Genomic DNA, 24916 nt, shown 5'->3' on the forward strand with positions numbered 1-24916 from the left:
ATTTGAAAGTGAAGTAAGAAAGAGCAGAGCTTGTAAAGGGAAAAACACAAGTTTCTTCACTCTGATATACCACTTTCAATATTTCTTTAAATTGAGAAGAAGGTAGTACGAAAAACATTTAGTCACTTAGATATATGAAACATTTTTTTCTTACCTTTGAAATTCTTTATAGCATGCATTTAGTTGACACGTTATACAGGCATTCAAATCAATTACGACCTTCTTCGACTCATGGTATAGCTCTCTTTTTAAAATTGGGCCATTAGTGAAATTTCACCACAATAAATAACAAGTAAAGATGCATAGCACACTATTTAATAACAAAAGTTATTGTTTATGTTTGTGTACAAAACATAATGCCTGCAGAGCTGGCTAGCAAGCACCGTAGCTTGCCTGATCGTTCTTGATATAACATTACTAATCCTTTGGTCAATCATTCCGAGGAACTCTGAGAATTGTAAGGGCGGGGTCCACCATTAGACGAGCAACTTGGAGAGGTTTTCAAAAAATTGTAAAAAATATAAGGAGGCGTTTATTTATGAAACAATTTTTATTATGTTGCTTTAAAAGAGTCTTGATACAAGACATAAAAGTTTTAATTTCCTAAGGTAATGGACCTTTAAAGAATGGGTTAGTCGGAATCAAAATCTTGTCTAGCTTGTGGTGGTACAACTTCGACATCTGCGGCAAAAAAAAGAAGAAGAAAGAAACCAAACAAGATTTAAAAGCAGATCATGGAAACATCACCTTGAAATAGTACGGATATTAATCAAATAGTACGGCATTCAAGGGAAGTAGTCCTGAGTGGCACATCCTCCCTAGTTTTGATGAAATTTCATGGATAGAAGTACTTTGTCATGAAAATAACTTCGTTCAAACTTTAGAGCGAATGACCCAGACGTATGGAAATTAGAAAGGAATGGATTTCTTTTATTTTTGTCTTGTTTAATTAGAATAGCATCAAACACTCTTATTAACAAAGGAAATATACATTTGAGGTAAAATGGCAGTAATATTCTTCAATAGAAAGAACCAATTTTTAGTATCTGTTTGCTCAGTGTTGAGATGCTTGATTGATAACAGTTTAAATCCCCTCTTAAGTGTTGGATCCAAAAATTAGCCAAAGAATAGATGGCACAATCTCACTTAAATGGTATGATGTAAAAGAGGATGTCATTAACACCCGGACACTTCTGCAAATAGAATATTGCCCTAACAAAATGTTTGAAGTAGAATATGGATGAAAGAATACAAAATTTGCGTTTTCTGCATACAACACAAAACCCTTATTAGTAAGTTTGTATTCTTTCTAATTTTTAGGACAAATGTTTGAAGAAGAGTGGCATTTTCTTTCACATCATTATAACATTGAAGTGAAATGTGAAGCTCCCAATACTTTTTTTTGTATTTATGTAAGCTCCCAATACTTGAGAGAGCTCGAGGGGCTTCAAAGTAGAAACAAAAACACAAAGCTATATCGTTAGTTGCTTATACAAGAAACAAATCAATTGACTGTGTTTTGTTTTTTGTGGCACCCTGCATTCAGAATTGTTTCCAAAAAAATACTGCTATAAGCAGTATTTCATGATTTGTTGTTGTTGAATAGTTTTGTAAGTGATCACAATGCAGTTTCTCAATATAATCAGGAAAAAGATACTAGCATCCGTTAGCAGCTATGTCCTACACAAACGTACATTAATCCAGTACATTTGTACTTTGTGTGCAGGGCACAACTATAACGAATACTAAGAAGTGCTATCCTGTCTACATGTATAACTAAATACAAAATGAATAAAATGCCAAATGACATACCCATATTTCTGAATGTTGAGGTCAATGGGGTCGTTGGGGTCGACAGTGTTCTGGAGGTTGATGGGGTCGATGTCGAAGGGGTCCTTGGTGCTGTTGATGCTGTTCTGGATGATCGAGGTAGGGGTAGCTGGATCTGAACGGGTAGAGGAATCTGGAATTTGTTGTGAAGTTGACGATATGAAATGCAGGATTTAATATTTAAATTTCAGAATTGTAGGAATTATGGGAGAAAAAAGTATTGGGATTTGGAAGAGCTATATAGAATTGAATATATTAATAAAGAACGTCAGAATTTAAAAAATAAATAATTAGAATATTTACCTTCAGTTCAAATTATAGCAATTTAATATACATGTGCATAAACAATAAAAACTAATTTGAAAATGAGAATAAAAATGCAGCAATAATCAAATTTGTGAATGAAAATTGTGAATGAAAATTATGGGATCGATCAGTGTTACCCCCGCCCCCAATAGTTTTTCCTATTTACTATTTGATCAAATTGAGGTTCTTGGCCAATTGCGACTTTAAATGATTGCAAATGCCAAAATGAGGGTAATTCCCAACAGCTACCTCTTTCACATCACACTCACAATCCACTAAATGTGTTGATACAAAGTTCTTGCATATTTTGGCAGACTTGGCACACTCCCTTGTAAGATTTCAGGAGGCTAGAAACATGTACTAGCGGGATATCTTAATTCACAGCCCAATCTCGTAATTTATTCCTTTTCGAAGAGTAGGAATAAGAGTATAGTATAGACCTACTTCTAAATCTGAAAGTATCAGATCGAGACTATAATATCATTTAGATATGCATAAAAAAATGATGCGTCTTCCCATTCATCTCTATTTGATTCAATTGGTCTTTCCAACAATGCATCAGCACCTTCTTAAGTTCAACACTTGTAACACCAACAGATTCACAATCATTTGATTCATGGTCGATATTGCATATTGGGATGAACATCATCACTGTCACGGACGCTGTAACATGATGCATCAATACATCACCTAGGTCTAACTCTAAGTCAGGAACATATTAACATTTATCACGGCAAACACTCAATGCATCTGATGCCGACACTTCGGCCCCCATCATAGCCATCATAGCCATCACTCACACTTTAATTGCACGCAGCGGGTGTGCATGCTAAGCGGGTACATGCCGAGTGGTACACTCGTACTGCACTTTCACTTTCATTTGGACAGGGAATTATCAATGATTACTTTAACAATTTCTCATGCTATTTCCCTCGCTTTGTGACGGGGAGTTCTCACACTATACAATTTATCAGTTTCACGCGACATGCTCACAAAAATAACGTTGAAAGAGAAAGAAAATCATTCATTTACCATGCAGTGTTGGTACTCCCCGGCAACTGATCCAGACAAATGGACAGGATATGGCTGACGTACGTTGCAATTGCATGAGCACATGGGCATGCGCACGCATGCAATTTTTTTTACCCGGATGTAGCGGTACTAGGTCGTATTTGCTACGTTGACCCAACGTCATATAGCCCACCAATATATACATGCACTATTTATCAGTAAAGATGGAGACGATATAGACCAACGTTAAGCCAAGGTTGGCCCAACGTCGCGTATATTAGCCAACATATCCACCATTTCTCAGTAAAATTTGAAACGATGGACCAACATTGAGCCAACGTTAATAGCCAAACGTCGAATAGCCAATTAACAGCCACAATTTATCAGTAATAATTGAGACGATGGACCAACGTTCAGCCAACATTGGCCCAACATCGAATGGCCAGCCAAAAGCCAACATTTAAAATTTAAAATTGAGACGATGGACCAACGTTCAGCCGACGTTAGCCCAACGTCGAATAGCCAACCCAAAGCCACCATTTAAAAAAAAAAATTGAGACGATGGACCAACATGAAGCCAACATTGGCCCAACGCCGAATAGCCAACCAATAGCCAACATTTATAAGTTAAAATTGAGACAATGGACCAACGTTCAGCCAACATTGGCCCAACGACGAATAGCCAAACCAATAGCCATTTATCAGTGAAAATGGCAACAATGGACCAACGTTGAGCCAACTTTAGCCCAACGTCGAATAGCCAACCAAAAGCCACCATTTATCAGTAAAAAATAATGACAATGGACCAACGTTCAGCGAACATTGGCCCAACGTAGAATAGCCAACTAATAGCCACCATTTATCAGTGAAAATGGCGACAATGAGCCAACGTTAGCCCAACGTCGAATAGCCAACCAAAAGCCAACATTTATCAGTAATAAATGAGACAATAGACCAACGTTCAACCAACATTGGCCCAACGTCGAATAGCCAACCAATAGCCAACATTTATCAGTGATAATTGAGACGATGGACCAACATTTAGCCAACATTAGCCCAACGTCGAATAGCCAACCCAAAGCCACCATTTATCAGTGAAAATGGCGACAATGGACCAACATTGAACCAACAATAGCCCAACGTCGAATAGCCAACCATAAGCCACCATTTATCAGTGAAAATGGCGACAATAGACCAACGTTCAGCCAACATTGGCCCAACATCGAATAGCCAACCAATAGCCATCATTTATCAGTGAAAATGGCGACAATGGACCAACCTTCAGCCAACATTGGCCCAACGTCGAATAGCCAACCAATAGCCACCATTTATCAGTGAAAATGGCGACAATGGACCAACGTTCAGCCAACATTGGCCCAACGTCGAATAGCCAACTAATAGCCACCATTTATCAGTAAAAATGGTGACAATGGACCAACGTTCAGCCAACATTGGCCCAATGTCGAATAGCCAACCAAAAGCCAACATTTATCAGTGAAAATGGCGACAATGAGCCAACGTTAGCCCAACGTCGAATAGCCAACCAATAGCCAATATTTATCAGTGATAATTGAGACGATGGACCAACATTTAGCCAACATTGGCCCAACGTCGAATAGCCAACCCAAAGCCACCATTTATCAGTGAAAATGGCGACAATGGACCAAAATTAAACCAACAATAGCCCAACGTCGAATAGCCAACCAAAAGCCACCATTTATCAGTGAAAATGGCGACAATGGACCAACGTTCAGCCAACATTGGCCCAACGTCGAATAGCCAACCAATAGCCACCATTTATCAGTGAAAATGGCGACAATGGACCAACGTTCAGCCAACATTGGCCCAACGTCGAATAGCCAACCAATAGCCACCATTTATCAGTGAAAATGGCGACAATAGACCAACGTTCAGCCAACATTGGCCCAACGTCGAATAGCCAACCAATAGCCACCATTTATCAGTGAAAATGGCGACAATGGACCAACGTTCAGCCAACATTGGCCCAACGTCGAATGAGCCAACCAATAGCCACCATCTATCAGTAAAAAATGGCGACGATGGCCCAACGATTAGCCAACGTTGGCTTGCCGACTGCGACCCTGCCGACCGTGGCCGACGTTGGCCCAACGCCGTATTGTTATCTGGGTTATTACTGATTCAGCTCGCAGTGCAGAGCCGCCATCAGCAGTGGTTATAGGCCTACTGCGCCGTTAGTAACGGCACGTGTGCACGCTGCCGCGCCATGTCTGCTGGAGCTGGAGGCAATCGCGCAAGGGCAGAAACCCCGGCCCCCCACTCAGTGTTATTTAGGGTACGCATTATGCTTGTTCCCTCTTTTTGAAAGCACCCCCTATCTGAGGGCTGCCAACATTTCCGAACCCCTCTTTCGCGGGCTTTTCGCGGGCTTTTCCTGCCTCGGAGACCCCCTTATTCATGAAAAATGCTCAATGTACTCACCTAAACTCGGAATAATTTCTCAGGAGTCCAAAAAAAACACCCCCTTTTTTAAGAAATCTCCGGGTGAAATGTTAAAACACCCCTTTTTTTTTACAATTCTCGGGCCGGACTTTGTCGCACGAAAAGTACCCCTTTACCGGACATTTTGGTAACACGAATAACCCCTCCCCCCCCCCCCCCCCCCCCCCGGCCCCCTTGGGCTGCCAAGTGAAAATGTGATGTTGAAAATGTGATGTGCATAGAAAAACGTAGATGCCAGGAAAATAATACGGGGGTTCAAAATAGCAACAACAACAAAAATCGCCTCGCCGCTATGCGGCTCGTAAGTAGATGCCAGGAAAACATCACTTACGGGGGTCCAAAATCAGGGGCGAACCAGCCGGCGGCAAGAGGTGGGGGGGGGGGGGGGGGAGGGCCAAATCTTGAGAAAATATTTAGCGGCGAATCAGCCAGCCGGCGATCGGCGAATGAGCGGGGGGGGGGGTCTGGATAAATGCACATATATTTGTTTAGGGGGGTCCAGTTTTTGGGGAACATTTTTGCGCCGGTGAATATTAAAGCGAGAGGGGGGATGCTGGACAGGAGGACCACTAATCTATTATATTTTTTTCAGGGGGGGGGGGGGGGGAGGTAAAGCGCCGTTTTAGCATGACTTTCTTTTTAACTCTTACTTTCACCTATCTCAGGTGAACGTTTATGAAAGTGGGGGTGGGGGGGCTAAAGTATTTACGATCAGGTAGAGGGTAGCGAGCGTAAATTGGTGTGTGGGTGGGGGGGTTCAGGGGTTTTAGGCATTTAATTACGGTCAGAGAAGCACAAATATTTTGATGCCGCATTTGTGTCACTGGCAGGTCAGGGGGGGGGGGGGCGTTTTTTATTTAATTTTGTAAGGTAAATTTTACGTTACTATCCTATTTTTTTTACCGGTTTGGGAGGCTAGGGGGCGGTAGAATCGGACCGTTGATCCGCGCCTGTCCAAAATAGCACACACACAAAATCGCCTCGCCGCTACGCGGCTCAGTAAAGAAATAATGTAAAGGTTGCTCCGAATAATGAGGAGGAAATTATGTGCAGAACGAGAAAAAATCGAGAGAATGTCATCACGGGATGAAAGTCAGGAACAGCTATGTAGCTTGTAAATTTGTAAGAGGGAAAATGCTGATTAAAGTGATAATGATGAAATAGCAAATAATTGAAGAGTATCATATGTACCAATTCAATGGAAAAGAGCCCCCGTCAGTACTAAAAGAGCCCCCGTGAGAAGGCTCACGGGGGCTCTTTTTTTTTGGGGGGGGGGGGGGAGAGCCCCCGTGGACAAAAAATTAATTTGAGCCCTGGTTCTAATAGACTAATGAGTCTAGTTTGGGCAATGTGGTATCTCCCTCAAGGCCAGTCAATATTATATAAGTATCACACTCAAAGCCATCCAATATAAGTAACCTGCTCAGAAAAGTTCATAACATTTAATGAGACATTTTTCCCCCTCGATATATCAATGTTTATGCATATAAACGAATATTTAGAAACTTATTGTATGTATGTAGGTAGATTGTAAAATACATATTAAATCTTTCAGTTTACTATTCATTTATACATATATATACATTATACTCCTAATTATTATGTTTTGTTAGTTACTTCATTTAATTCTTTTTAGCTGAATGATGTTGATATATGGTATAACCAGTCTTGTTTTTTTCTTAATGACAGATCTTTTACGGACAACAAGCTAACCGAACTCCGTAAAGGAATGCTCGATGGACTTTCTAGTGTGGAATGGATGTATGTTTACAATATTTTTTAATCTCAAGCTCATTGCAAATTTTCCCCCAATATATATGAGCTTTACCATCTCTTCCTTTATCCCTAAATTCCATTTACTTCAGACTCTTTTCTTCAACCTTGAAAGCAATCAGCGTATGTCCATGTATATGCGTTTATATTGAAGGGATATGTATGGTGAAATCTCAAAACTTGTAAAAAGGCCAAAAAGGTGTTTTAAAAAAAATCAGAATTGAAAACTTTCATGAAATTGGGTGAATTAAACAACGCCAGTTGCAAAATTCAAATTTGAACAGACATTATTTTGACTGTAATTTGTCTCATAATGAATATTGTGCCAAAGGGCGTTGTTTAATTCACCCAATTCGTTGTGTACAAAATGAGGGAGTCCATTTTCACTCATAGAGAGAAAACCTTTTCATCTGAAATTTAGCACATTCTTTCATACACTCATCTTCCTGCTACACATACATTGAGGGGGGGGGGGGCTTGCAGATTCCTAGTTTTAAGTTACAATAGAATTTCTGCACAATTATTGGCAGTGAAGACAGAGAGTAGAATAGCCTACCCAGGACAGAATCGGGAAAATATACTCCCGCATAATCCAGCAAAATCTTAAACCTATATTTCTGAAATACACAGAAGGAAGACAAATCTTACTTGTGAGAGAATATTCTGACTCAGCTTGTACCCCTAACCTAGATCCGGCCCTGTCGATGACGGACCAATTATCTTTAAATAGATTTTATTTTAATCATATCCAACATTGTAAACATCATTATCGGTATAAATAGTATTAGTAACTATCAGTATGGTATTTGGTATTATTTAATTATTATATTATTACTATCATTTTTAGTAGTATGTATATTATTGGTATTATTTTTGATGTTGCTGTTGATATTGTTGTCTTTTATTATTTTTTTCTTCTTCAGATCATTCCGACGTAACCCATTGTCGTATATCGAGCCTGGCACTTTTGACTACACGAATAAAATCCAAAACTTGTAAGTAAAAAGCGAAAGACCGCGACAAATACTGAACTTAGCTCATATGCACGGCGGTGAATTTGTTGGCTGTTTTTTTACGGGAAGAGCTTTCCTGATACCAAGTCCCTGTTTCATAAAATTTGTTATCAATAACAAACGCTAATTTTTCATGATGAATCTGCTCGCAGCCAATCAAATGCAACGATTTCAGTAGCTTATGATAGTCATTAAAACTTGTTATTGATAACAGGTTTAATGAAACAGGTGAGTGTGTGTGTGTGTGTGTTTGGATATTTACAGACGTGTATCAATCAGATATGATTATTAACGTCTGGGGACCAACCTCTAACGTCACCATACGAAATACGTGACTCAGTTTCGAACCTGCGTCCTCGGCTGAATCAGTTTGTAACTTCCATTATGAGCTGGATTACAGGCGCACGCCACATCGCCCCGTCCTTGGCCCCGTCTTATAAGAGTCGCAAGTCCTCCAATCAATCGCAAGTTTACAGTCATCTATCTCTTATGTAAATCGTTGCGATTGATATCAATTGCAAATAAGTTGTAATTAATCAGTTTATAAGACGGGGCCATGAATTCGAAAGAAAATGATCATGATAATTAAGCTCACCACCACTTTTTCCTGATACCCGAACTCAACCTTCTCATTAATATTGATCTATACATGATTTTGTACTTTAAAAAAAGCCACAAACGAATAAAAAGAAACAAACTAACGATTAACCAGTCTCATTCGCACAAATCTCGTATCATTTGTCTATTATTTTTGTTTTTGTTTTTTAAATATATTTTGATATAACTTCTAGGCAGTTGGTGGAGGTTCAGCTTAACCATCTTGAACCAGACATGTTCAGGGGAATCGAGAGTATCCAATACCTGTAAGTTATATCTTATTCTTAACCTTTTATTTGCTTTTAGCACCGTTTTACACCGTCGCTGGCATGCCAAGAGTGCTGGTAGGAACAAAAATTATTGGCACTAACATACTGTGCTATCAAAGGAATGATTCCACTTCCCATTACAGTCAATCCTGCTTTAGAGACCTCCTCTCTATACGGACTACACTTTCTGTTTCCCTCGAATAATGTTTCTCATTGAAACAATGTGACTTAAAGAACGTGTATGGAAAGACCACCTGCCTATACCCCGCCCCCCCCCCCCACTCCGGGGTCGGAATGACCCCATGCGTGTTACCAAAATATCCGGTAAAGGGGTACTTTTCGTGCGACAGAGTCCGGCCCGAGAATTGTAAAAAAAAGGGGTGTATTAACTTTTCGCCCGCAGATTTCTTTAAAAAGGGGGTGTATTTTCTTTTTTTTCTCTCATCTCTTTGGTCTCCTGAGAAATTATTCCGAATTTAGGGGGGTACATTGAGAATTTTTCATGATTTAGGGGGGTATCCAAGGCAGGAAAAGCCCGCAAAAAGCCCGCGAAAGGGGGTTCGGAAATGTTGGCAGTCCTCAGATAGGGGGTGCTTTCAAAAAGAGGAAACGAGCATATGCGTACCCTAAATAACACTGAGTGGGGGGGGGGGGGGGGGCTATACTAACCACTTTTCTTCTGTTTGTTGAACAGTCTTTCTACACAGGTATGTCTGTGTGAAAGCTTTGCGTACTAATCTTTGAGGATCTTTGTTCATTATGGGACAATAGTAGGCCTTCATGTAGGTCACCTATTATGCTCCAATAAACATGCATACCGACCTACGCGTGCTCTAGATCACGTATGTAAAGTCTTGAACAATTACGTGCAAGGATAATTCAGTTTTCTTTTCTCTCTTTTTCAATACTCAGTAACGCTTTTTATCCTAATATTTCACGAAGGATTCTTTAGGTTGAAGAATTTACTTGATATTTTAATTAGATTGGTGTTATTGGTATCCAAATACCTATATATACAGACACTACGTACCTTCTGCCGGTTGTGTGCGAGACGTCATTTCTATTGCCTTACTAATTGCGCTATTAAGTAGCGTATACGTTAGTAATTCAGTGCAATGTTTGCACTATTCATCTGCATTCGTCTTAGTATGTCACTCTAACATGGAACATGGTGCTTCAAATACTGCACCACTCGTTCACGCAGTCCTACTTCAGCAAAATAACGACCCGTGTACAGCGGGCATGCGAATTAATTCGTAGGTAACAAGTTGAACCGTTTTTGTTTAATCCCCAGCTCGACGGATGACTACCGTCTCTGCTGTCTCTTTGACAGTGCCGATCAATGCTCACAAGCTTCGATGTCCTCGCTAGACTCCTGCACCAGACTCATGCCTAACAACGTCCTGCGAATCGCCATGTGGGTACTCGGGTTCGGTGCCCTCTTCGGCAACACCATGGTTATTTTCATCCGATGCCGCAAGAAGCGATCGAACACGAGGAATCATGCGCAAGTTTTTTTCATCTCGAACTTAGCCATCGCTGATTGGTTCATGGGTATTTTCATGATCATTATAGCATCAGCTGATACCTATTACGGGGAATACTACTTCCTCAAAGCGCCGCACTGGAGAAGCTCTGGTCTCTGCAGGTTTGCAGGTGCCCTTGCCATCCTATCAAGTGAGAGCTCTGTGTTCTTTTTGACGATCATCACCGTCGATCGATTCCTGAGTGTCGTGTTCCCGTTCAGCAGATTCAAATTCCACTCCGAGTCGGCGCGGGTTTGTGTCGGCATCACATGGGTCATCACTATCATCATCAGCCTGGGGCCCGTGGTGATTGGCTCATTCGTGCCTGGGTTCTACGGGCTATCCGACGTCTGCATCGGTCTGCCCCTGAGCGTAGATTCAACAGGGACGGGAACTCTAGTCTACGATCACACCCTAGCCATACCTGTCTTTACGCCTAACAATGACGGGAGCCTCCAGCCATCTTGGATTTATTCCATAGTACTTTTCTTGGGTATCAACCTCATCTGCTTCTTATTCATCCTCATCTGTTACATCATCATCTTCGTCCAGGTGAGAAAATCAGCAAACAGCATCGGGAAGGACCGCAAAACGGGATCCCCGCACGACCAGGAGGTGAGGATCGCCTTCAAGATGGCCATCATCGTCGGCACCGATTTCTTGTGCTGGATGCCAGTCATCATCATGGGGATCCTCTCCCAGGCCAGGCTGGTCGAGCTCCCTGTCTCGCTCTACGCCTGGTCGGCCGTCTTCATCTTGCCCATCAACTCTACCTTGAATCCTTATCTCTACACATTCACGGAGTTCATCGGTCAGAAGAAGAAGAGGGCTAATGCGAGTCAGAAGTCGATGAAGACAATCAGTACAGTGGTTGCAAATAAAAGCAGCGAACACGACACCAGATTATAGATTTTTTTTCTCATGGTGTTAAAACACAGTTTGATCTCGTGTTGGCTAAATAAATTGCACAAAATGAGATGTCAGTGTGCAAAAAAAGAAGAAAACAGCTCACAAACACAGTCACACGCACACGCACGCACACACACGCACACACACGCACACATACACATGCTCCATGCAGCAAAAAAAAATATCTGATCACCAGGACAGGTGTAAGGTGGTCTAGTATACGTCGTCGGACTGACGATCACAGGATTCGCGGTTCGAGTTCCATCGAGGTAACTAATGCCTGTCCTTTAATAGACATTGCATTAATCTAGATTTGCCACTCTTCACCCAGGTGTTAAATGGTACCGGCAGGGAGGAATTCCATGAATGTTGTGAGCACTAATACAGTAGCTTAGAAGAGCCGGGGTAATATTGGAGCGCCTTGAGCACCTTAAGTGGTGGAAAATTATGTGTGCTATACAAATATCCAATATTATTATTACTATTATTATTATTATTATTATTATTCCCAACTGGTGTAGAGATTACTCGATTAATTACTAGATAATTCCAGTTGATATTAGATCACTGAGACCACTTTGTTAGTAAAAGGATAACGTGTATAACTTGATGCACTCTTTCAGTAGAACAATGAAGTGGAAATCCACTCTGTCAGAAACCACATAAGGGATCACTTTGTTTTTAGTTGAAAAAGTCAATAAGCCTATTTTGTAATGTAACCAAATGTATGAAAATGTTTTGTGAATGGGTTACAATTTTACTTACCAATGCTCAAAGTTGTGTTTTTAATGGGGGTAAATCAACCGGATATTTTAAAGTTCAAAGGGGTGTAAGACAAGGAGATCCGTTATCTCCATATTTATTTATTTTATGCATAGAATGCTTAACTCACTGCATTAGAAATGATAAGTTGGTAAAAGGTATTTGTTTTGGAGAAACAAAAATAAAGATGATCTTATATGCAGATGACATGTCAATTTTTGTACGAGACATAAACTCGATTAACAGAATAGAGGTAATCATGGAAAATTTTAGGAAAATATCAGGACTAAAGATTAATGGAAATAAAACATTCATTTTACCCTTAAGATCTTCTGTTGGCTCTGCGACTGTGTATCCTTTTGGAAAGGAGGCACACATTTTAAAAATACTCGGTATATATTTTACATTAGATCCCAATGTGGCGGAAGAGATGAATTACAAAGAAATATTAAGCAAAATAAAGAAATTGTTAAATTGGTGGAAACAAAGAGATCTTACTTTGATAGGGAAAATTCATTTACTGAAAACATACGCATATTCAAAACTAATCTATGTAAGCTCTTTGACTCCAGTGCCTGAATGGGTTATAAAAGAAATTGATGAGATCTATTTTAATTTTCTATGGCGAGGTAAAGACAAAATTTAAAAAAGTACGATGTATTTTGATTACAAGCAAGGAGGATTAAAAATGCTCAACTTTCAACTTTTTGTGAAAGTATAAAAGGTGATGTGGATTAAAAGACTTGTAACAGGAAACCAGAGAGTTAAATGGAAAAAGTATTTCAAATTTTTAATGAGACCTTTCGGAGGAAATCTTATTTTTTACTGTAACTATTTACCTAACAAGATCGATATACAATTACCAAAATACTATCGGGATTTAATAAATATTTGGTTAGATATGAATGATTTTATTAAAAAAGATACAACTCACAAAGGGAATGAAATTTTTTTAAATAATAGGTTTATACACAATAGTGGAAAAACATACTTCAATGAAAATCTTTTCTTAAAAAATACTTATAGATTGTACCATATTATAGATGGAAAAGGAACATTGAAGTCGGAAACTTATTTCAGATGTATGGGACTAGAGGAAGAGGAAATATCAATGCTTAAAGAAATCTATGGTAATATACCTAAGGAATGGAAAATCGAATTAACAAAGAGGCAAATTTCATTTCATGATCTAAAAATAGAATTTATGTTCACAAAAAAAACATTCCAATTTGAATCGGTTTGTTCGAAGAATCTGTACAGGGCATGCATACAAAAAATGCAAGACGTCCCTGTCAGTTTTCAGAATTACATTCATCATACAATCTGTCGGTTAAAGAAATTGAAAAGGTTTTTGTCCGACCAAGAATTAGTACTTTAGATAATAAACTAAGAGAATTTCAATTCAAAATGCTTTATAAAATTGTTTATGTCAATCGTTATTTATATAGGTTTCATTTCATATTAAGTGATAAATGCTCATTTTGTGGAAAAGAAGAGGAAACATATAGGCACATATTTTTTGAATGCGAAATGGTGAGAAAATTATGGGATCAATGTAGTGATAGTTTGGATATTCCAATCCTTAAAGATATGAGCTGGAAGGAAGTTCACATTGGATTAGACGAAATAACCGAAGATAGGCAAATGATTAATCACGTGGTTTTATTAATTAAATATATTTTGATATTTATTAGTAGGGAAAAAAAGAAGCCTCCAAGTATTGAAGAAATAAGAGAGAAAATATTCAAAAGTAAACAGGAAGAAAGAAAGAGTGCTACTGAACGAAATACGTTGACGCTCCACTATAAAAATGGGAACATCTCAAGGTAAACATGGACAATATGCAAGAAAATGCAAGGGATGAGGAAAGGGGGGCCTGCCCGGTTCACAGCTGTGTGTGATTGACCGGTCTCGTTTCGTTTTTTTTTTTTTTTTTTTTTTTTTGTTGTTGTTTGTTTTGTTTTCTGTTTTTGTTTTGTGTTTGTAGTTGTTGGTTTTGTTTTTAACGGGGGTAGGGGATATAACAAAACTTTATTCATTCGATATAACTAAGTTAATTGTAGTCTGTACTTTGTTCCAATATGTTATAAATTATAATATGTAATAGAGATACTAGTACTACAGAACAAAATATAGAGGGGGGGGGGTTATAACAATATTAATTCATTCAATTTAATTGAGATTACTGTATTTTGTACTCTGTAATTGGTTCCAATATGTTATATATTACAATTTGTATGAATTAATATTATTTATTGAGTGAATACAATAAAGAATATTACAAATCAAATATATTACATCATATCGAATATCAAATGTAAATTCATATCAAAAACTCAGAAGTTCAAATATATTTCTGTTGAAAAACATATATAGCTCCCATGATTTACTTCTGTTTTGACTTTACAATCGTGAGATTCGAACCAGATGTCCGCATAGTTACCTGCGGTATACTGCAACACCAACACCAACACCGAACTTGAAATCATGAATTTCCCAATCCCTAGGGGCTGGTGTTGGTGAATGGGAAAATAACACGTAAATCGTTAACACCAACCGCGATACTCGGTTCAGCAGACGACATTCAACACCAGCCTCAACACAGACTAGCGGAAAAAAGTCATATTTCCTGAGGTCAATCCCAACACCAGCCTGATTTCAAGTTCGGTGTTGTGGCTGGTGTTGGTGTTCTCACAACACCAACACCAGCTTTCAACACCGTATTTGAAATCACTCAGTGAAACCCTAAAAAACTGTTCCTACTGTGGATATTCATTTGTACCTTGAATCTGTAACTGAAATCACTGCATTTGATCATCAAAACTAAATTCGTTATAAAATTAATTGTTATCATACCGATGATAGCTCAGTTAAAGCCTATCTGCACTAGTTTGGCCAGGAGGGATTAGACCTCCCTGCATGGTCACTTGCAGGTGGTTATATCATCAAATCATCTCTCAATTATCATAAGAAAAAGGGAAACATAGGGGACCAACGGGTACCGCTTAGGAATGGTTTGCTATATAGAGGGCGCAAGTAGCTATGTAGTGCAGTCCCGATTAAGGAACAAACAAAGCATAAAAGGCACAACACTCGGCTCTGGCGTACATACAAAACTTTCGTCGGTGGGAAGAGGGGGGGGGGGTGGCACTCACTTATTTTGCCACAATATAAGAGGTCACGGTTGTCCACAAAATAATGTTGCGTTTAAAAAAAAAAAATCAAATTTAAAACCATTTCATAAATGTACACTGTTGGTCATAATGGTGGAATAATTTTTTTCTTAACCCCAATTTATTGATTGATTTTGACAATGATTTATTCCTAATAGATCTAGATAATAGTATACATTCTCAGATTTTATTGAATGACAATTGGGGAGTGTTTATTTTGCGTGACTGCTAAAGCATGTGTGTGCTACAATGCTAATCAACTAGGGGACCTAACTGACAGTAATGGGGATTAATACCTCATAAAATGGCACTAATATAGCACATTGACACGGTTTTGATCATGGGGGCTCACAGTAACCAGGCCTTTGCTTAGCCAATGAATCATGACTGTACGCAGCGGGCGCTAGGGTACGTCGACGCCCCCACAAAAAACAAAAAAACAAAGAAAATGCAATAAATTTTCAATACTTCATTGCAGTTTGCCCCGACCCCCAACATACAAAATCTTCTATGTGGGCATGCCTTGAACCATAATGCATGGCCCTACAGAGCATTTTTTCCTGTTGGAGACGGGGGGGGGGGATGCAATGAATTATTGAACATTTATTGCATTTTCTTTGTTTTTTTAAAGGTCGTGTTAAGAGCTAGTCGAGGTAAATATGGCGGGCTATAAGGCGTGCCAAGCATGCCACTATCCGTACAACTATACAACTATACGTCTATCCAGCCGGCCAATCAGAACGCAGGAAACTGTACAACTATACCAGTGGCGGATTCAGGGGGGCACAGGGGGCACATGCCCCCCCCCTCCCCCGGTAAAAAGGGTAGGGAAAGGGGGAAGGGGGTAAGAAAAAGGGAAAAGGAGAAAAAGGAGGAGGAAAAAAAAAGGAGGGAAAAGGAAAGAAAAAGGAAAAGAGAAAGAGGAAAAAAAGAGGGAGGAGAGAAAAGGGAAGAGGAGAACAAGGAGGGGGAAAGGAAGAAAGGGGAAGAAAGAGAGAGAGAGAGAGAGAGAGAGAGAGAGAAGAGATAAAAGGCTTTCCCCCTCCTTTTTCTCCTCTTCCATTTTCTCTCCTTCCTATTTTCTTCTTCTTTCTCTCTTCCCTTTTCCCTCTCCTATTCTTTCCCCCTCCTTTTTCTCCCTTCTCCCTTTTTCTTTCCCTCTTCCCCTTTCCCCTATTTTTTTTACCAGGGGATGGGGGCACGTGTCCCCTGTGCCCCCTGAATCCGCCACTGGTATAGTTATATGGATGTACAGTTTACAGTATTATTTAGATATATTAATTCATCTCATGTATTACAAAAATAATAACGTTACGTGGAAAAAAGTTAGTGTTCGGATCGAAAAAAAAAGGCCCTCTCAATACCCGTACAGCTGGAGACGGACGCGTACGCGTCTGTCCGTTCCATATGTTTTAGTTTTGACTCCATATTTATCTTTTACGTCATTGTATTTACATAACTGATTTAGATGAATAGTTAGAAAGTAGAATATGAAACACAAAAAGAGTTATTTAAACATTGACAGGTCTATGATACGAAGAAAAAAAGGCATTATGAGACAGCTATATTATTGCATGTTATTATTTATGATTCAAGGCTTTGGATTATTGGTTTTGTTGATGAAGATGATTACATGGCGATTTTCCATCGGTGATTGGATGATTTTCGCTGGGCAATATGAGAGGGCGTTGTTTTCCTCACATTTCCATAGATGTATTGTAGTTATTCATATAATAATATTATTAGGCCTATAGTAGGCCTATTCATAAAGACCTAGGACTATTCCTTTTGAATAAAATTTGCGATACGCCGCGTTTTACTTGGCTACAAATAACTGACCTTACTCTCAATTACCAATTACTAATTACCAGTGCCGGAACTCTGACAATACGCTTTTTATTTTATCAATGTGACCAATTTAGCGAATCATACATGTATTGACCTCCTCTTTTATGAAACGCTTATCTCAGCTGCCTGGACCGGACCCCGCCCTAAGAGGAACAAACGAATGTAAAGAAGTAACTAAGATTACCGTTTTGAAAGAAGAGGATGTAGGCCTAACATATGTCAATCTACATGACAATACAAATAACCACTCTAACTTATATACCTTTACGAGGGCATGTAACCCTTTTAGAGCAGATTTGAGTAAAATATCTTGATCAACCTAAAGCCGGTCTTGGTTTGAGCGGGCATATGAAATATCCAAATGTTATGTTCTGAAAAACGACCCCTATACTCTTCCTCCCTCTCACCATGGAAAATCACTCTTGTCTTGAGTAACTCCGGCGGTATAGCCACGAATATGAGACTTTTCCTGGGCAAAGATACTACCATTGTTGAAGAAAAAAATGCAAGGCAACATAAAAACAAGTTTTCTGGCAATGAAGAAAAGCGAGTGCAAGATGAAGAAAATAATTGTTACTATCATTACTATTTTATTACAATATTGGAAGCATCATCATCATCATCATCATCATCATCATCATCATTTCATGTATACATGTACATGCCATCTACAGAACTGATCACGAAACGAGGATTAACACAGTTTTATTGACACGATAGGTTGAACGAGAACACAAATGGAGACGAAGACAAATAAATTGAATTCTCACGAGGGATAACCAAAACCAGTCTAGATGTTCAATGGTTATCCTGATAAATGGGATTTGTGTGTCATTTTATTCCATAAAATATATTTAGGCAATAGTGGTAAGATGGTAATATGATAAGGCACACGACGGCTTTTTTTCAGATGGCAGTTCTGTCTGAATAATCATGATTCCCCCCCCCCCCCCATTGAAAAAAATAAAAGGCCGACATAGATTTACAAATGTTTTGCCTTATTTGTTTTTCATATGTGTTCTATTAACATGATATATTACCATTATCGATTATCGAAAGGGGGATGGTAACACGACTAGCTTTTTATTATTGATTGCTATCATTTTTGTCCTTGCCCCCGAATCGCGGTTATTTGTTTTATAGATATTGGTCTTGTTTTAGCGTGCCTATATGTTTCTCATCATTGTCCACCTGTTGTGCTTTTGTTTGCACTTCTTTCTTTATTGTTTCGTAACATATAACGAATTACTATATTTTCAATATCATTTATTTTCGAATAAATAAAAGAATACCAAGACTACGGTGATTAACTCCTTATTAGCCACACCCTTTGAAAAAAAATTTAAAAAACACACAACAACAACGCGATGCGGAGATAAAACACACTGAAGCACAATTCCAATTTCACGAAATTCCTGACGTATTCAGAGAGGGAGGGGAGGAGGGAGACAGAGAGAGAGAGACAGACAAACAGACGGAGACAGACAGAGATAGCTAGATAAATAGATAGAAAGAGAGAGAGAGAGATGATTGTGATGAATTATGATTTTGTTCTAATCTCTGTCATTCATTTAGTTCTTTACATTACAAACAAAACAAATCAAATATGCGTACAAACATTCAAAGAATATGGTATTGAGATACAGCAACCTCAGGCGCGTACGCAGGGGGGGGGGGGGTGGTTTTGGGGGTCGAACCCCCTCCCCCCTCAATTTGTTTTTGTTTTGTGTATTTTGGAGGAAATCCCCCCTAATTGTTTTGTTAATTAAAAAAAATAAAAAATAATAATAATAATGTGGTAATGGGTGACCCAAAAGAGGTGTCCTTACCCCCCCCCCCCCCCCAACGGAACGAAAAATCGATCGGCCAAATTTTAGGGACAAAACAAAAAATGTGCATTCTGGAATCTCTATCTCTCGATCGCACACGATGTGAATGATGTTTATCATGACTTCTCGGAGACATCATGACATTTATTATTATCTTGTTTTTCACGATATTATCACCCGCGTTCTTTTTATCAGACATGATCGAGGCACTACTTTGTTCCTCTTCAGTTGCATTAACAACTGCTGGGTTTACTCAGATACCCCGATCTGTTCCTTCCTGTGCATAAATTGACTCTCTGATCGATTCAACAGTCACCTTCCTACTTCCCGAATACACACTTCCATCTGAAAATGAGAAGCTCGGTCGTGACACATTGTTGTACGATGTTCCTCAAGATAATTTACAAGGAGTGTCAAGTCTGACAGACATGACCGCTATACAAGAACCCACTATTATTATCATTATATATAATAAATTTCTTGTCATGATGATATGCTTTTTGCATGACATGGGCGCATCAATTTACTTGACTATGTGACATACCTAGCCACCTTTTACTGTTTCATGCACCAAGCTTTAGTTGTCACTTCTCTTTAATTCGACAGCAAAATCTTAATTTTCCAATGAAGGAAAATTATAGCTGAGAATGAAAAATCGTATTTCGCGAAAAAACAACATAGCAGGATTACTTTTTTTATATTGATTTTTGTTCAAAAATTAAAAAAGAAATTCACATACTTTTATTTCAGAAATGTTATCAATATGTTATCACAGTATATCAAAATCTCAACAAATTGGATGCAAATTCTATATCACTTCATCCACCTAACTATACCTTGACTACTATGTGCCGCACAGGTTTTCAAAAAGTATGGTGTTTAGACCCTCCTTTAAAGACACGGTCCATTATATCTGGAAGGAAAACGTGCGACTCACAATTTTTTTTAATCGTTGATCTCTTAAGAGCATTCCTTTTTTTGGGGGGGGGGAGGGGATCCCCGCGTGGAAGAAGGCCTCAGCTAGCTCTCCCTCCCTCCTCCCCCATCTCTCCCTCTCTCTCTTTCTCACACACACACTCTTACTATTTCCTCTTTCTCAGCTCCCCCTCTCTTCTTTCTTTAGCTTCTAGCCCTTCTGTTTCTGTATACTGTTAAAAATATATCTTCCCGTCCACCTAACTCCCTCAAATCTCCCTTATTATTCCCCTCTCTCTCCATAATACTTTCTTCCCAATGATACCCCTCCTTCCCCCTCCATTTTCCCCTATTTCCCTTTCCCCTTTCTCTTTATTACCCCGCGTACTATACCCTTTTGCTTAAACTCTTATGAAATTAGGTGCCTGCACACACTTTCTCTGTCTCCTCCTTCTTTCTTTCCCTTCCCCTCCTCTTTCCTGTTCTTTCACTTGTTTCCTTCTTCATCCTTGTCTATCCTATTCTTTTCCCTTTTGCCTCTCTGTCCTTGAATTAAACTCGATATTTCCCCCTTTTTTTCATTCTTGAATACAGTTTGATTTTGCCTAAAAGGGGAACTAGAGCTTCACAAGTTCTGTTTCTTTTATAGGTTCCTCCGCTTTTTCTCAAATAAAGATGAAAATACTGTATTTTCTACAACTCTTTGATAATGATGCAATATATATGTTCACTAAATAAATATGTACATCATTTGGTAATTGCAACGTTATTATTGTACCGATTTTGATCAAGCACTGTTTTGTTTTGTTTCATGTTTTATTATGTATGTAATCTGAGAAAGTGGAAATATATTTGAATATTGAACTATTGCACCCCACTAGCCACCTCTACCTGTCTTTACACTTTGTCGTTTAATATTTCTGACCCTTCAGATATCGTTTGACAACCGAATAACTAGCGAAGCAGCAATACACTTTTAATTCATGACGGGGGTAGGGAGTGAGGGCTTATGTCAAATGGCTTAATTGGAAGTGGTTCGTCTCCAATTGCTATCTGGAGTACTGCCAACATTATGAATATTCTATCAGTGATTTTTTACAGAATTATTGTAAGATAAAACGTTCCCCCGCCAGCAATTTTAGATTAATCGGGGGATCCAACCCCAACCCTCATCGCCAACGGCAATGTATGTCCTAAAGTCCAAGTAGACGAGAAAGTTTAATTTCAGTCCGGCAAAGCAGAAATCAGCAAATAATCTAAATTAGAATTAGGCATCGCAATTACGTTTATTGTGAAAGTAGCATTATTTTCATAGGTAATCAACGTTGATTCCGTCATGTCGTGATAAAATCAAAATGGCAATTCGAGCCCCTGAGCGAAAAAAAAAAGGAGACAAACAAAAAGGAGGGGGAGGGGTAGAAGAATAAGAAGGAAAACAAACAAAAAATGAAAAAAGAAGTAAAGAAGGAGAAGTAGAAGGAATAGTACTTAGTTTGAAACATTATACCTGTAATATCGCCATCCCAATATTCATGAATCTGACTCTATAAGAAGAGTAACGGTGGTCAGTAATGGTTTAAGGCATAAAGCAACAAACAAATTGGGATAAAACTGGAAATATTCCTGGAAAAGGACAGGTTTTGCACACGCACACCTACACACACGCGCAAACAAAAAAACACACACACATACAAACGTTGCTTTGACAATTGCTCCCGACTTTTTTGCGTCAAAGTTGTAGGGTTAGGGGTTTTAAGGTTACAATCAGGCTTTAGGTTAGGTTAGGAGTTTTGATATAGGGTAAGGTATAACGTTGGGTTTAGGGTTAAAGGAATAGTTGAGTTCTTGTTTCAGACCGTAAATGCCTTCAAAGTGCATGATTATTGCTCTTATTCTTATTTATGACATTTCTAGTGTGTCCTTTTAAGACCTAAAGTTGCTATGAAGGTAATTTTCGACACCAACATGTGTGAAATTTAGACAATACAATCATACTACTTTAGCTCCACTTTAACAAAAATACGGTGACCGTTAATGAATCAATTAATTAATAATTAAAAAAAACACGGGCCTGCCGGTTGAGAGTGCCAAAACGAAAAAGCCAACAAAAAGCCAACGTCGGCATTGGCTGGAATAAAACGATTTTTCAACAGCTGGTTCAAATTATCGAACAAATATTAGAAATTGTGATATTTATGGATATTTCAGCCGTCTCTAACCGATTTTGATTAAACAAAAATGATTTTGTCATTTAAATTGTATGTTCTTTCAAATTTGACACTCAGTTTTTCAAAATCTCACCAACAAATTGTTTAATGTAGCGCCCTCTGCAACAAAGCTCAATTATTCTTAACAATATTGGTCAGTGTTGGCAATTATCACGGAGCAAAATCTGTATTCTGACGAGCAAGCTGAAAAGGGAATCCGTTTCGGTTGGTGCTTTTGTAGGTTATCAAGTCATTGAATACAATAATAACATTCTTTACGAAAGAAAGAGAATCTATAAAGCTTTTGTGAATTGTGAAAAGTCACTTACCATGGAAAAGTATGAGGATAGCTAACATATAAAGGACACACAAATCCCGAGTAAATTATTGATAAGAGAAGTGGGGTTTTTGTCCACAAGCTATTAGACGGATGTCACAACTGGGCAAACTCAGTTGACTATAATCGGTGTCTATTTAAGACTCTCTGATCATCTCACAGGAGGATTTACACAATAAACAAAGAATTCAAATTGTGTAAAGTGTATCAAAGAAAATCATCTCCTTATCTGTATTCCTTTATTTCTTATAACAATAGAAATACATGTTTATCGTGTTAAAATCTGGAGATATAAACTAAATAACCCACTTCAGTGATGCAATCACCTACAAGATGTGAGATTAAAACGGTTGTTCATCTAGAATGAAGAAATCATAGCTGTAACTTTTGCTGAAACTCCAGTTGTTCTTTGCTAAAGCCCGACTGCAATGACCACCATAACGAAGGTGTTGCTTCGTGTTGCTTCATCTAGTACCACCTTCAACTCTCTTTAGTAGCTACTGGTATAGGGATCCACCCATTGTAGCATGAAACTTGGACAGCTAGAGGACCATCTAAAATTAAACGTTAACCCAAGCTATAAATATTCTATGGAATGATACCAATATATTCATTATCTACTTATATCTTATGGCAAGAACTATAATAATCATCAGTCAATACAATAAAATACATAACAGAAAGAAAGGCTTCTGTCATAATGAATTACATATATTGCATACAAATATCCTTTCAAAATTTGAAAGAGCCTGAATTACAGAGTTCATATCCTGAGAACATGTACTTTCATTTATCTTCATAATTGAACAAAATAATGTATAAAGAGTGACATTAATTTACTTTAGAGAAATGATTTGCAGTCTTCATTCTATATCTCTAAGGCCAAAAAAAAATAGATGTTGTATTGTCCTTTAATACCGACCGACCCAAAAGTCTTCGAAATCTACGGTCGGCTTTTAAAACAAGTTTTTTTTATTATCGTTTTTAAGATTTTTTTTTAAAGTATTAAAAACTGAGAGTATCAGCCCAAAGAGGGATTAAAAAAAAGTTTAAAAAAAAAAGATTTCCGACCGACCGACCGATTTTTGTTGGCACCATAAGGGCAATACAATCTTTTTTAAGGCCTAATACAAAGGTTCACTTGTGACCTTGCCTCTTTCAATGACAAATGAACACGTCTAATTTATCATAAGGAAGAAGGAATACAAATATGGATTCAACTCACAATTTGACTTGGTTGACTAAATGCAGGGAATCGGGGCAGGCCACAATGTCGGTTCTGGTGATCTTGACACTCCATGGACTTGGACTTGCAACGCAAAATGATTCGCCGCTAAATATTTCTCACAAACTGGGCCCCCTATTTGGCCCCTTTGCCTTGGCGCCGGCTGGATCTGCCCCTGAGCCTAACTACCCAATGCATTCAACCCAATTCTTTAATCTACATATGCCTAACAATAAGAGTTTAGCATTGCGGGGGAACAGAAAAGGGAATCCGTGTCGGATGGTGATTTTGAAGGTTATCGAGTCATTGATTACAATAATACGAATCTTCATGCAAGAAAAGAGAAATTATAAAGCTTTTTCACCTTTTGTATAATTGTGAAAAAATTACTTACCATGGAAAAGTATGGGCATAGCTAACACAATGGCCCGAATTCACAAAGCAAGGTTTGAGCTCAGACCAAGGTTTGAGCACAAACCTCCTTTTGTTTCGCCAAACCCCCTTTTGGTCTTTACAAACCAGGTTTGTAAAAAACGCGTAAAACGCGTCATATGACGTACGAAAACCAAGGTTTGTCGACAAACCTCCTTTGTGAATTCGGGCCAACGTGTATTAAGCGAACTTATAAAGGACACAAAAATCCCGAGGAAATTTGGGAAATTTGTTAATGAATGGAGTGGTTTTTATTACACAAGCTATAATACGGACTGTGAGTTATTAGTAGAAGAAGAAGCAGAAGAAGGAGAAGAAGAAGAAGAAGAAGAAGAGAAGAAGAAGAAGAAAAAGAGAAGGAGGAAAAGGTTGGTTTTTTTTGGGGGGGGGGGAGAAAAATGAAGAAGAAAAAAAGCAGACGAAAAATACAAATCTCGTTCTATTTCAAAAACTGGGACGCCCTCACTTGAGTG

General features: G+C 38.6%; 1 protein-coding gene across 3 annotated transcripts in view; it reads left to right on the forward strand.

Moving 5' to 3' along the window:
• Window positions 1–14288, forward strand: part of LOC581458 (G-protein coupled receptor GRL101) — a 65177-nt gene extending 50889 nt beyond the window's left edge. For all 3 annotated transcript variants that reach the window (XM_030982289.1, XM_030982288.1, XM_030982290.1), the window contains 4 exons: window positions 7318–7389; window positions 8325–8396; window positions 9206–9277; window positions 10575–14288. In XM_030982289.1, the coding sequence (XP_030838149.1) occupies window positions 7318–7389; window positions 8325–8396; window positions 9206–9277; window positions 10575–11715 (1357 nt within the window). In that variant the 3' untranslated portion in view covers window positions 11716–14288. The remainder of the gene's footprint in view (window positions 1–7317; window positions 7390–8324; window positions 8397–9205; window positions 9278–10574) is intronic.
• Window positions 14289–24916: the final 10628 nt, after the last annotated feature.

The sequence above is a fragment of the Strongylocentrotus purpuratus genome, unplaced genomic scaffold, assembly GCF_000002235.5.
Source record: "Strongylocentrotus purpuratus isolate Spur 01 unplaced genomic scaffold, Spur_5.0 spur5_scaffold_12, whole genome shotgun sequence".
NCBI lineage: Eukaryota > Metazoa > Echinodermata > Echinoidea > Camarodonta > Strongylocentrotidae > Strongylocentrotus > Strongylocentrotus purpuratus.